This window comes from Lethenteron reissneri, chromosome 68, assembly GCF_015708825.2.
Source record: "Lethenteron reissneri isolate LAM-NWPU_2019-01 chromosome 68, ASM1570882v1, whole genome shotgun sequence".
NCBI lineage: Eukaryota > Metazoa > Chordata > Hyperoartia > Petromyzontiformes > Petromyzontidae > Lethenteron > Lethenteron reissneri.
This window is the reverse complement of record NC_083846.1, coordinates 2,750,842-2,764,349: the sequence shown is the minus strand read 5'-3', so window position 1 is coordinate 2,764,349 and position 13,508 is coordinate 2,750,842. Positions and strand designations below refer to the sequence as shown.

Genomic DNA, 13,508 nt, shown 5'->3' with positions numbered 1-13,508 from the left:
ACTCGGGTTGCCACCTGTTCTTGGGTTTTCCCGGGAACTTCCGCTTGTTGAGCAAGGCAGCTGGCTGCTGCTGCTGCTGCGGCAGCTGTACCGGGGTAAAAATTTAATCTCTTCAAGTCTTCGCGGGAACAGTTGTGGGAATAATAATGATGATGACGATGACGATGCACATTCAAGACGTAGTTCTGCCCTGCCCTTCTAACTTCCTGGATTTCATTCCCAACTTCCCGGATTTCATTCCCAAACTTCCTGGATTTCATTCCCAACTTCCCGGATTTCATTCCCAACTTCCTGGATTTCATTCCCAACTTCCTGGATTTCATTCCCAAACTTCCTGGATTTCATTCCAAACTTCCTGGATTTCATTCCAAACTTCCTGGATTTCATTCCAAACTTCCTGGATTTCATTCCCAAATTCCTGGATTTCATTCCAAACTTCCTGGATTTCATTCCAAACTTCCTGGATTTCATTCCCAAATTCCTGGATTTCATTCCAAACTTCCTGGATTTCATTCCAAACTTTCTCGATTTCATTCCGACTTCCCGGATTTCCTTCTAATCCTTGGCAAGCTGGTTTAATCATAGCCCAGTCTATGTAAGTCTACGGGGTCCTTATACAGGTAAATAGGTCCTCTGTGTGAGTCTATGGGTGTCTTCATGACTGTATAGGTCTCGAGTTTACAGTTTTCGACGCAAGTCTTTGAGTCTCTTTGTAAGTCTATGGGGTTCTATACAGGTCACTGGTGACCGAGCTGATACCAGCATTTCGATTTAAAGCTTTCGTGACTGCAGGGATTCATCTTTGTCAAGGCGCCCTTCCTCCCCTAACCCAGTTTAAATATACGCTGCCAAGCTTGGTGGTGTTCATTCAGACGCTGTCTTTCCGACAGACCTGTTCTTCACCTGAGGATGGCTGCTTGCGTTGTGGCCGAAACGTCGTGAGAATTGTATTTTATTGTGTTTAATTTTTATTATTTTATTATTTCCATTCTACATGACTTTACCGAAAGAACCAAGAAGCTGATACCATCAATTCGCTACAATCGAGAACCCGGTTTAATTACAGGCAGCGGTTTCAAACCCGGACTCGAACCCAGGCTCTCAGGCAGTGCCGGCTCTTAGAGCCACGCTTCAAGAAAACAGAATTTAGTTTTTAAATCCTTTATATTAAGTTCACTTGCTTGCGCGCTTACGACCGTGCAAATCTTTCGGTCGTTTTTTAACCCACTTCCCGTGATCCAATCGAGCTGACATTTGCACACAGACTCGTTGTGCGTGACAATTTATTTTCGTGAAAATTTTTTTCCAAAATTTTACACTTTTTAGGAAAAAATAAATTATATTTAATTACCAATTGCTTAATGGTGGCAGGCAATCATCTGACCCATAGGTGGCAGCCATCTCAAGCCAGAGGACGAGAGGACTCTAGCCGCCACGCATATAAAGGATTTATAGTGAAAAACTTTGTTTTTACGGGTTAATTTTTCACATCTCATTCCGACCATGTCTCGTTTGCGCCCTCTGTCTCTCGTTCCTTCCGCTCGATTTGCTCCCGCTCGTCACCCCCAGTGATGGAGCTGGAGCTCTACTCGTCAGATGGATTCCGACGATAATTCCCATCAAGCTCCGGGCCGATCGACGAGTTTAAGGCGCGCAGGAACTCAGCTGAAGCGGAACATCTCCGCCTGCCTCGGGGAGCCTCCGCACACACCAGGGAGGATCTTTATGTCCCCCCCCCGCCCCCCCCGGCATCCGAAGGCAACGAGAAAGATTCGAAGGCAAATCAGGAGGCGGCAGCAGGCAACTGGAAGGGGGCAGGAACACCAAAGCGCGACCCGGAAGGTACCAAGAGATGCGTAGGGAAAGCAGGAGGAAATGGGCATCACAGCGGCCAGGAGATGTTGACTACCTCGCCTGGTATGCAGGAGGTCGTGGGTTCGATGCCGACCCTGACGCCTGCTGCTATATATTTGGAGTTTGCGTGTCTCTCTCTCTCTCTCATCATCATCACGGTGGCGAGGAGATGTTGACTACCTCGCCTGGGATGCAGGTGGTCGTGGGTTCGATCCCGACCCTGACGCCAGCTGCTGTATATTTGGAGTTTGCGTGTCTCTCTCTCTCTCTCATCATCATCACGGTGGCGAGGAGATGTTGACTACCTCGCCTGGGATGCAGGTGGTCGTGGGTTCGATGCCGACCCTGACGCCCGCTGTATAATTGGAGTTTGCGTCTCTCTCTCTCTTCCCGTGGTCACGTGGATTTTTCTCCGGGTCCGTCCGGTTTTCCCCCTCACGCGTTTTAGAGTATTCGGCTGCTACGATAAATTTCCACGCGACGACGACGACGATGATGATGACGATGACGATGATGACGACGACGATGATGATGACAATGATGACGACGACGACGACGACGATGATGACGATGATGACGACGATGATGACGACGACGACGATGACGACGATGAGCCACTTTGCGTCGAGCTATCCATTTACGATGGCCAAGTCGCTTCTGAAAACGAGAGCTACGTAGCTCAGTGCATCCTTACCTGCTAAGAGCATGCAACACAAAACGTAAAAACGCAATTGAAATAAAAACCAGCTAACACGAGGGCGCGGGGAAAACTCCGTCACCTTGCGGCTGGGCGTACGGAAGCTGCGCGTGACCCCGTGACCCCGCGAGGCGAATCCGCCGGGTGGTTCCTCCTCCTCCTCCTCCTCGTTGTCGAACGACGCGGAGCGGCGGGCGGAGCGAGCGCTCGGCTTGTCCGCCCCCTCGGAGCGCTCGGAGCGCTCGGAGGCTCCGGCCTTCAGGGAGCTCCGGCTCCAGACGCTGGGCGGCGATGAAGATGGCAACAGCAGCAGCAGCAGCAACAAAAATGGTTGAGAGGAGAATTGACGGGGCGCGCCGCGGCGTTGAACGGCATTGAGTCGCGCGTGTGACAGCCACTTCGCAATCCATGCCACCCGCCCACCAACCACCCGCCTGCCTGCCCACCCACCCCCCCACCATACCCACTCACCCACCCACTCACCCTACCCACTCACCAACCAATCAACCGACCAATCCACTCACCAACTCACCAACCCACTCACCAACTCACCAACCAACTCACCAACTCACCAACCCACCAACTCACCCACCCACTCACCCATCCTCTCACCCATCAACCCACTCACCCTACCCACTCACCAACCAATCAACCGACCAATCCACTCACCAACCCACCAACTCACCAACCCACTAACCAACTCGCCAACTCGCCAACTCACCAACCCACCAACCCACCAACTCACCCACCCACTCACCCATCCTCTCACCCACCAACCCACTCACCCATCCACCCACTCACCCATCCACCCACCCACATCACCAACCTGTGCGTCGATCAGAGCCTGGTGAGTGAAACTCCCCCCGAGTGTGGGAGACGAGCTCACGGCGGCGGAGGGAGGTGGGGGGGGGGGGGGGTGAGCGGGCGACACCGACGACCATACCTGGTGCCGCCCTCCGGCGTGATAGGGCTCAGCGTCACGCTCGCCACGCTCGCCCGCTCCGTCCGCTCCGTCCGCTCCGTCCGCTCCGTCCGCTCCGTCCGCTCCGTCCGCTCCGTCCGCTCCACCCGCTCCACCCGTTCCATCCGCTCCACGCCGCTGGTGTCGTCGTGCGAGACGCTGCTGCTGCTGCTGCCACCTTTACCTCCTCCTCCTCGCGCGCTCCCCGAGCTGCTGCCCAAGCGACCCGCGGACCGCTGCCCTGTCCCTCCTCGCTGTGACATCACGACGGCCGAGAGGGTGGGGGTCGGGGGGTGGGTGTAGGCGGGGGAAAGCGGGGCGCAGGGCAAGGTGCGGAGGGAACGGAGGCACAGGGCAGAGGGCAAGGGGCAGAGGGCAAGGGGCAGAGGGCAGGGGGCAGAGGGCAGGGGGCAAGGGGCAGAGAGTAGGGGACAGAAGGCACGGGGCAGAGGGCAAGGGGCAGAGGGCAAGGGGCAGAGGGCAAGGGTCAGAGGGCAGGGGGCAGAGGGCAAGGGTTAGAGGGCAAGGGGCAGGGGGCAGTGGGCAGGGTAGAAACAAGGTACAGGTGTGAGGCAGAGCTTCATTTCTCACTCGATATTTTTCTGACAAGCTGCTCAGGCTGGCTTGGAGTCCCCGAGGGATCATATCGGCGTAAGGCACTACCACCACCACCACCACCATACCGCTGTACCCGCTACCATTGCAATAAATCCTGCCGAGGACACAGCGTGCCTCGTGAGGATGAAACGGAATGCGGCTGGACGTGCCAGTAGCGTTCCCGGAATGGTGATCCGGACCTGTTTACGGCTGAAATCGAGCGCTGGTTCAGAGGTCGGACGAAGGTGAGATCAGGTGAGCTCAGGTGTGCCGCCGGAGAGGTCCGCGAGGAAAAGCCAGGGGAGCGGTGGTGCAGCGGTTAGCGCTACGCTGCGATACGAACCCGGCGACCCGGGTTCGATTCCCGCTCACGGCCAACACCGGTGACGATTATCTGAACCGGTCCTGGTCCTCCCCTAGGTCGACTCGGCCTCAAACGAGTACCTGGTGCTGTGTGTAAACATCGCCACTGGGGAGACAAAGGCGGCCGGGCGTGGTGCTGGCCACCCGCTCCCTCGTGTGCCGTGCCGGCCTTCATAGGTGCTTGCTAACAGCACTTAGCCCCAACAGTATGTTGAGGCTATACGGGGGAGCTTTGTCTTTGCACGTATTTTGTGTGCGGACGCTCTGCTGAACCTGGAACATGCTACCAACAGATGGGGCCTTTTCGATGTAAAGCTTTCGTGACTGCAGGGATTCATCTTCTTGGTTCTTTCGGTAAAGTCATGTAGAAGGGAAGTAATAAAATAATAAAAATAAAACATAATAAAATAATTCTCACGACGTTTCAGCCACAATGCAAGCAGTTTCATTCTTCACCTGAGGACGGCTGCTTGCGTTGTGGCCGAAACGTCGTGAGAATTATTTTATTATGTTTTATTTTTATTATTTTATTACTTCCCTTCTACGTGACTTTACCGAAAGAACCAAGAAGATGGGGCCTTACCATCAGCCCCACAGAATCAAAGCACCTGCCTGGGTATTTTACGTCATCAGATGTTCCGCTCCCTCGGCTGCACGTGAGTGATGGGGCAGTTGCGGACACAGTGGAGACGTTTACATGCTTGGGCAGTGTGCTCATGACCAGCTCTGGTTTTGCAGCCGAGGTATCACGCCGAGTCAGTCGAGTGGCCTTATCTTTTCATCTGCTGCGTAACGCTGCGTGCAAGCTATGCGGCTGAGTCATGTAGCCCGCATGCCCAGCCACGGCATGCCCAAAGCAGCTTCTGTTTGGCCGGATAGCCTGAGCTAAACGGGTGCGGCGCGGGCTGGAGAAGAGATGGACAGATGCGGTTGTGGAGGATGCCAACACAGCCGCTGACTGGTACCAGCGGTGTCAAGATCGGCCTCTATGGAGGAGGTTCGTGAAGGACGCTGCTACTGGGCGGTTGGAGGCAGTCGACCCTCCAACAACAACGGAGGGCGGAGGAGCGACGCTCACAACAACGAGCGGAGCGCTGGGCAGCTAAAACAGCGAGTTGGCACAGTAGGGGGCATAGGTGGTGCATCTTTCAGTTTTTTTATTGTTTGTGTACGGAACTGGGTAATTGATGTGCACCATTGCGGGATGCAATTGCATGCATGGCGCTAGTCAAACAAAATTATTGTTATTATCTCAGCCAACCCATGGGTCTGTCCCGTGAGTGACCTCTTGTTGGCGAGCCTTGGACACTTCACATCGCCTCTGAGTGCACCAGGCCTGGCACAAGCACCGTGGTGACCATCACCGCCACTCACGGGCCAATGGCGGCTCTCGTTGTCGTTGTGTGAGTGTCCGTGCGTGCGCATGAGTGTCCGTGCGTGCGTTTGAGCGCGCGCGCGAGTCCATGTGTGCGAGCGAGTGTGAGTCCGTGTGTGCGAGCGAGTGTGAGTCCGTGTGTGCGAGCGAGTGTGAGTCCGTGTGTGCGAGCGAGCGAGCGAGCGAGCGTGCGTGCGCAAATGCAGCCAGGGTACAATGAACTGGAGAAGTTTAGACTGCACCTGTTCAAACACCGCGGGACAACGCCGCACGCACGCACGCACACGCACACACGCACACGCGCGGTCAGACAGGAGGACAGAGGACACGCAGACAGAACAAGCCCCCCCACCTCTCTCCCCCCAACCCCCCACCACCATCACCCCCCCCCACCCCATTACCTCCACGAGCCGCGGTTCCTGGAAAAAGTCAAACGACTCGAAGGGGGAGGGGCGGCTGCGGCTGGGGGGGGGTGGGAGAGAAGTTTTTCTACCCACGTGACTTTACCGACAGAACCAAACGGTAATTTACGAAATGTGTCGTAAAAAAAAACAGGTCGCATCTCACCGGCAAGTCACCTGCGGCTGTCAACTTGTCATCTCGGCCTTCGTCGCCCACCGAGAACTTCTCCACACCGGCCCCTCTCCCTTTCCACTCCTCGGCCTTCTCGTGCTCGGCATCGTCCCCCCACTCCTTCCTCTCCTTCCGCTTCTTCCCCTCCGCCTCCTCCTCCTTCTCCTCCTTCTCCCGCTCTTCCCTCTCCCTCTGCTCCCTCTCCTTCTGCTTCTTTCTCTCCGCCTCCTCCTTCTCCTCCCTCTCCCGCTCCTCCCTCTCCTCCCTCTCCTTCCTCTCTTTCTGCTTCTTTCTCTCTGCCTCCGCCTTCTCCTCCTCCTTCTCCCGCTCTTCCCTCTCCCTCTGCTTCCTCTCCTTTTTCTTCTTTCTCTCCGCCTCCTCCTTCTCCTCCCTCTCCCGCTCCTCCCTCTCCTCCCTCTCCTTTCTCTCCTTCTGCTTCTTTCTCTCCACCTCCTCCTTCTCCCGCTCCTCCCTCTCCCGCTCCTCCCTCTCCTTCCTCTCCCTCTCCCTCCTCTTCTTCCTCTCTGCCTCCTCCTTCTCCTCCTTCTCCTCCCTCTCCCGCTCCTCCTTCTTCCGCTCTTCGCGCTGCCCCACGGCCCGGGTGGCGCCCGACGTCGAGGTGGAAGAGGTGGGGGAGGTGGCTCCTCCCGCCGGCGCCACATCTTCGCCGGCGCCGTCGTCGCGCGTCTCACGCTCGCGCCGCCTGCGCTCGGAGAAGCCCTCGTCGTCGTCGTCGTCTTCATCGGTGTTCCGCCCTTTGACCCCGGCAGCGATCGGAGTCGAAGGCTTCACGGCCTGGGATCTGGAACGATGCGAGAGGGACAGCGGTTGAGGTTGTAGAGAAGCATCTGGTCGTTGGCAGGGACCCTCAACCCGTGGCATTTCAACAGTGGCATTTAACTGTGGCATTTTAACCGTGGCATTTTAACCATGGCATTTTAACCGTGGCATTTTAACCGTGGCATTTTAACCGTGGCATTTTAACCGTGGCATTTTAACCGTGGCATTTTAACCGTGGCATTTTAACCGTGGCATTTTAACCATGGCATTTTAACCGTGGCATTTTAACCGTGGCATTTTAACCGTGGCATTTTAACCGTGGCATTTTAACCGTGGCATTTTAACCTGTGGCATTTTAACCGTGGCATTTTAACCGTGGCATTTTAACCGTGGCATTTTACCCGTGGCATTTTACCCGTGGCATTTCAACCGTGGCATTTTACCCGTGGCATTTTAACCGTGGCATTTTAACCGTGGCATTTTAACCGTGGCATTTTAACCGTGGCATTTTAACCGTGGCATTTTAACCATGGCATTTTAACCGTGGCATTTTACCCGTGGCATTTTACCCGTGGCATTTCAACCGTGGCATTTTACCCGTGGCATTTTAACCGTGGCATTTTAACCGTGGCATTTTAACCGTGGCATTTTAACCGTGGCATTTTAACCGTGGCATTTTAACCGTGGCATTTTAACCGTGGCATTTTAACCGTGGCATTTTACCCGTGGCATTTTACCCGTGGCATTTCAACCGTGGCATTTTACCCGTGGCATTTTAACCGTGGCATTTTAACCGTGGCATTTTAACCGTGGCATTTTAACCGTGGCATTTTAACCGTGGCATTTTAACCGTGGCATTTTAACCGTGGCATTTTACCCGTGGCATTTTACCCGTGGCATTTCAACCGTGGCATTTTACCCGTGGCATTTTAACCGTGGCATTTTAACTGTGGCATTTTAACCGTGGCATTTTAACCGTGGCATTTTAACCGTGGCATTTTAACCGTGGCATTTTAACCGTGGCATTTCAACCGTGGCATTTTACCCATGGCATTTCAACCGTGGCATTTCTACAGTGGCATTTCTAGTGGCATTTCAAGCATGGCATTTTACCTGTGGCATTTTACCTGTGGCATTTCAACCGTGGTACTTTTACCTGTGGCATTTCAACAGTGGCAGTTCAACCGTGGCATTTCAGCAGTGGCATTTTACCCTTGGAATTTCAACCATGCTATTTTACCCATGGAATTTCAATCACGGCATTTCAAACGTGGAATTTCAACCGCGGCATTTCAAGGGCGTATTAGAATTGAGATGAATAATAATGAAAATCATCTTTGTATCCATGTGAAACACTGCTATAAGCCAGCAACAATTAGAATAAAACTTTCGGTAAAAATGTGTTTATTTAGGAATATACTAGCACTGCCCGTGCATTTTGCACGGAATCCACCACCAGGGTGGAGCGTGGGTGCGGTGACAGGGGGACGGTGGTAGAGGCATGACATCAACGCAGCTCTGCCATCGCTCACACTCTGCGGAAAACAGCGGGAGATCACGAAGAGCCCACTCAGAAATGGCGCCCGCTCCGGGCATCGAACCATTTGGAGTTTGCGTCTCACATCATCATCACAGTGGCTAGTAGATTTCAATTTAAAGCTTTCGTGACTGCAGGGATTTATCTTCTTGGTTCTTTCGGTAAAGTCACGTAGAATGGAAATAATAAAATAATAAAAATAAAACATAATAAAATAATTCTCACGACGTTTCGGCCACAACGCAAGCAGCCGTCCTCAGGTTTCGGCCTTTCTGACAGACCTGTTCTTCACCTGAGGACGGCTGCTTGCGTTGTGGCCGAAACGTCGTGAGAATTATTTTATTATGTTATATTTTTATTATTTTATTATTTCCATTCTACGTGACTTTACCGAAAGAACCAAGAAGATGGCTAGTAGATGTTAACTACCTCGCCTGGTGTACAGGAGGTCGTGAGTTCGATCCCAACCCTGACGCCTGCTGCTGTATATTTGGAGTCTGCGTGTTCTCCCCATAGTCGCGTGGATTTTTCTCTGGGTCCTTCAGTTTTCCCCTCCGCATTCAGAATAAAAAGGTGCGTTTTGAGTATTTGGCTGCTATACATTTCCACACGATGATAAGCCACTTTGTTGAGCTATCTTTGGAGGCCAGGTCGCTTCTGAAAAAAAAAACTACACAGCTCATTGGGCCTTACCCGGGATGACAAAAATATTTTCGGGGAAGCCGTCATCCAGCAGTGCTGATGGTGATAGATAAATCAGGGGAGGAGGGGTGGGGGGGGAGTGAAGTTCCCGGGTTATTCTGCACAGGAAACGAACGGCGTCCCTCGCCGCTCGTAAATTTAATTTGCGAAAGTTTGGGCTGCGGAGGGCTTTTTTGGTCGTTGTGGCAACGCTCACACTCACACTCACGCATGCTCACACACACGCTCACACTCACGCATACTCACACACACGCTCACACTCACTCACGCTCACACTCACGCTCACACTCGCGCTCACACTCGCGCGCACACTCACGCGCTCACTCACGCGCTCACTCACGCGCTCACTCACGCGCTCACTCACGCGCTCACTCACGCGCTCACTCACGCGCTCACTCACGCGCTCACTCACGCGCTCACTCACGCGCTCACTCACTCGCGCGCTCACACTCACACTCACGCATGTTCACACACGCTCACGCGCGCTCACACTCACGCGCGCTCACACTCACGCGCGCTCACACTCACGCTCACACTCACGCTCACACTCAGACTTTTGGGGCGAGTGCTGTTAGCGAGCACCTATGAATGGTACACATTTGAGGCCGAGTCGACCTAGGGGAGGCCCAGGACCGGTTGAGATAATCGTCACCGGTGTTGGCCACAAGCAGGAATCGAACTCGGGTCGCCGGGTTTGCAGCGCAAAACGCTAACCGCTGGGCCACCCCTCCCCCCCCCTACAAAGATGAACATCAATTCAAATACAGCCGCCGTTCGTCACTAAGTGCCAGGCCAGGTGCACTTTGAGCCTATCACGTGAAGTGTCAAAGGCTCGCTGACGGGAGGTCTCGGGACAGACCCCGGTGCCATGGGTGGGCTGGCTGAGATGACAAAGCTCCCCCGTGTAGCCTGTAACAGACTGTCGGGGCAAGTGCTGTTAGCGAGCGGCAGCACCCTATGAAGGCCGGCACGGTGGCGCACGAGGGGGTGGGTGGCCAGCACCACGCCCGGCCGCCTTTGTCTGCCCAGTGGCGACGTTTACACACGGCAACCCAGGTACTCATTTGAGACTGAGTTGACCTAGAGGGAGGGGCCCAGGACCGGTTCAGATAATCCATAACGGGTGTTGGCCGCGAGCGGGAATCTAACTCAGGCCGCCGGGTTCGTAGCGCCGCGTGCTAACCGCTGCACCACCGCTCCCCATGAAGACAAACAAAGACCCCCCTCACCCCCCATGGCCTGAACAGACCTTATTCTTAGGTTTTTTCGGTAAAGTCACGTAGGTAAAAAATTAAAATTAATAAAAGTAAAATAAAATAAAATAAAAATCACGACGTTTCGGTGGCAACACAAGCTTCCGTCTTCAGGTGGAACCGTCACAGCACGATAGCTGTATCAAGTGAGGATTTTTATTTTTATTTTACTTTTATTAATTTAAATTTTTTACCTACGTGACTTTACCGAAAAAAACTAAGAAAATGAATCCTTGCAGTCACGAAAGCTTCAAATCTAGAACTGAACAGACCTGTCGGCGAGTCCCTATAAAGACAAACGCACGAAACACGAACAACGTTATCCCGCGTCATCCTTAATGAGTAACTCAAACGGAATCCCATCTACGGGTTGGTGTGGGTGGGGGGCGGAGGTTGGAGGTTGGTTGGTTTTTTTTGTTCCTGGTCCCAGGGCCAAGCTTTGGACCTTGCCGAGGTTTTCAATTACCGTGTACAGTGTACAGTACAAAGCGTGGCTTTGTTGTGGTGCAGCGGATTCTTCACAAAGGGGTTTGGGAGTAACATTCACGGCAGGGGGGGGCAAGGGGGGGGGGGCAGGGGGGGGGGGCAGGGGAGGGGGCAGCTCGGTGGGGGGGGGCACGGGGCATCGGAGCTGCGACCCCCGCGGAATGGCGAGTCGGTGTTAGTTCGTGGGTCCATGATTAGTCTACGGATCCAGCATTATTCCATAATTAGTCTACGGGCCCAGCGTCAGTGTATGGGTCTCGTGTTAGCAAAACCGGAGGACCCGGAGAAAAATCCACGTGACCACGGGGAGAGAGAGAGACAGAGAGAGCGTGAGACACGCAAACTTCCAAGCATACAGCAGCAGGCGTCAGGGTCGGGATCGAACCAACGACCTCCTGCGTACCGGGCGAGGCAGCTAACATCTCCTAGCCACAGCGGTGATGATGATGAGAGACGCAAATTCCAAATATACAGCAGCAGGCGTCAGGGTCGGGATCGAACCAACGACCTCCTGCATACCAGGCGAGGTAGTCAACATCTCCTAGCCACCGCGGTGATGATGACGAGAGACGCAAACTCCAAATATACAGCAGGAGGCGTCAGGGTCGGGATCGAACCAACGACCTCCTGCATAACAGGCGAGGCAGCTAACATCTCTTCGCCACCGCGGCGGCAAAATTCACGCTCGTCGTGAATGCGGACCCTGCGATCTCGGCGGTGACGGATCCTGCGGCTGGTGACGACGTGGCCATTACCAGTCCCACGACCGAGAGGGGGGGGGGGGGAGAGAGATGCCCGGGCCCCAGGGCTTGAGGCCCCCTGAACTGCGGTAACAACAAAAAAAACCGTCGAGCGACGACGAGAATCGATCACCGACCTGGATCGCGACGCCACCTCCACAGTGACGGCTGCTGCCCCGTGACCTCCGCCGCCATCGACGCTGTAGCTGCCTCCACCTCCTCCTCTTCCACATTCTCCTCCCCCCGAGTCGTCGGCGTCGTCGCCGTCCCGCCTGGAGCGGGATCGCTCCTCCCGCTCGCGACGCCGCCGCTCCCGCGCTACCTCCTCCTCGTCCTCCACCGTGCGCTGGGCGGTCAGCCTGTGGGGGCAGCGGGGCAGCAGTAGGAGGGGGCAGCGGTAGAGGGGGGGGGGCAGCAGTAGAGAGGAGGCAGCAGTAGAGGGGGAGGCAGCGGTAGAGAGAGAGAGGGGGCAGCAGTAGAGAAGGGCAGCAGTAGAGAGGGGGCAGCAGAAGAGGAAACAGATGGGCAGCAGAGGGCAGCAGCACAAGGAGAGAGGGCGATATCGATGAGAACCACCTCTGATCATTGTTTTTTCATTTATTGAAATGATACTCGCAACTGCCGGGCTGGAGCGTGGGAGGGGGGGTTGAGGAGGGGGGGGGGGCGAGGGGGTGACGTCAGCAACGCTCATGGGATGCCGATGACGGCACCTCGGCGGTGACGTCACCACCACGCACTTGCCAGCCAGGCGGGCGGCCGGCCATCCAGCCAGCCGGTAAAACCTTTATCTAACATCGCACGATTCCAACTGTGCTGTCGTCGGGGTCACGCTGGCATACGAGGAGGAGGGGAAGGAACAAAAAGTCACGGAAAGCAGCCGCATCCAACCCCCCGGGGGGGTGGGGGGAGGGTGTCAAGAAGTGTTGATGGCGTCTGGAAGATGCCGTCATAGAACATAGAACTACATCCGAGGTCTCCTTCGACTGCCTCTCATCCGCCCGAGGTGGCGCTGCGCCACCCACCCCGACGCGCCACCGTGCCCCTTGTAAATCTCAACGTTCATCCTACAAAGTCCCATCACAAGGGGGGAGAAACACAAACAAATAGACCAAAACAAAAATGCTGCCCGTATTGAAACGGCTTTACGCCGTATGGACCCGAAAACTCAATTTCCCTGCACAAGAATAAGGGGTTAAACCGTGTGGGTTGACAGGAGTGTGATGCACTCTGCCGCTGCTGCTGCTGTTCTGGGCTTGACCACTTGCATGTGTAGGGGTTATTACGGGAGAAACGGCGGACAACAAACACAGGACTGTCGGCACTCACATACACGGGTGGTCACACCGACGTCCGCATCAGTTATTGCCCACGCCCCCAGCCCTCGGAGGCGATCCCTATAAAAGGTGGAGACCCAAAGAGCTCGAGTTCAGTTCGACACGAAGCTGACCAGTGAAGATCCAAGACTCGGAGATTAGGCCCTGGGACTCCCCGGTCTCGCCGTCCTTATAAGGGCCGAGCCGGGTAAGCCAGTGGCGCGGCCCAAGAGCTTCCAGACCGCTGCCCTTATCAGGGCAAGGCTGGTTAGCTGGT

The 13,508-nt window shown here is 54.9% G+C and overlaps 1 protein-coding gene across 1 annotated transcript in view; it reads right to left on the bottom strand.

The window, feature by feature from the left end:
- Positions 1-12,504, bottom strand: part of LOC133360305 (caldesmon-like) — a 33,702-nt gene extending 21,198 nt beyond the window's left edge. Inside the window, exons 1-4 of the mRNA XM_061578950.1 lie at positions 12,056-12,504; positions 6,415-7,222; positions 3,495-3,766; positions 2,634-2,832 (exon numbers count right to left, since the gene is read on the bottom strand). Of these exons, the coding sequence (XP_061434934.1) occupies positions 2,634-2,832; positions 3,495-3,766; positions 6,415-7,222; positions 12,056-12,504 (1,728 nt within the window). The remainder of the gene's footprint in view (positions 1-2,633; positions 2,833-3,494; positions 3,767-6,414; positions 7,223-12,055) is intronic.
- Positions 12,505-13,508: the final 1,004 nt, after the last annotated feature.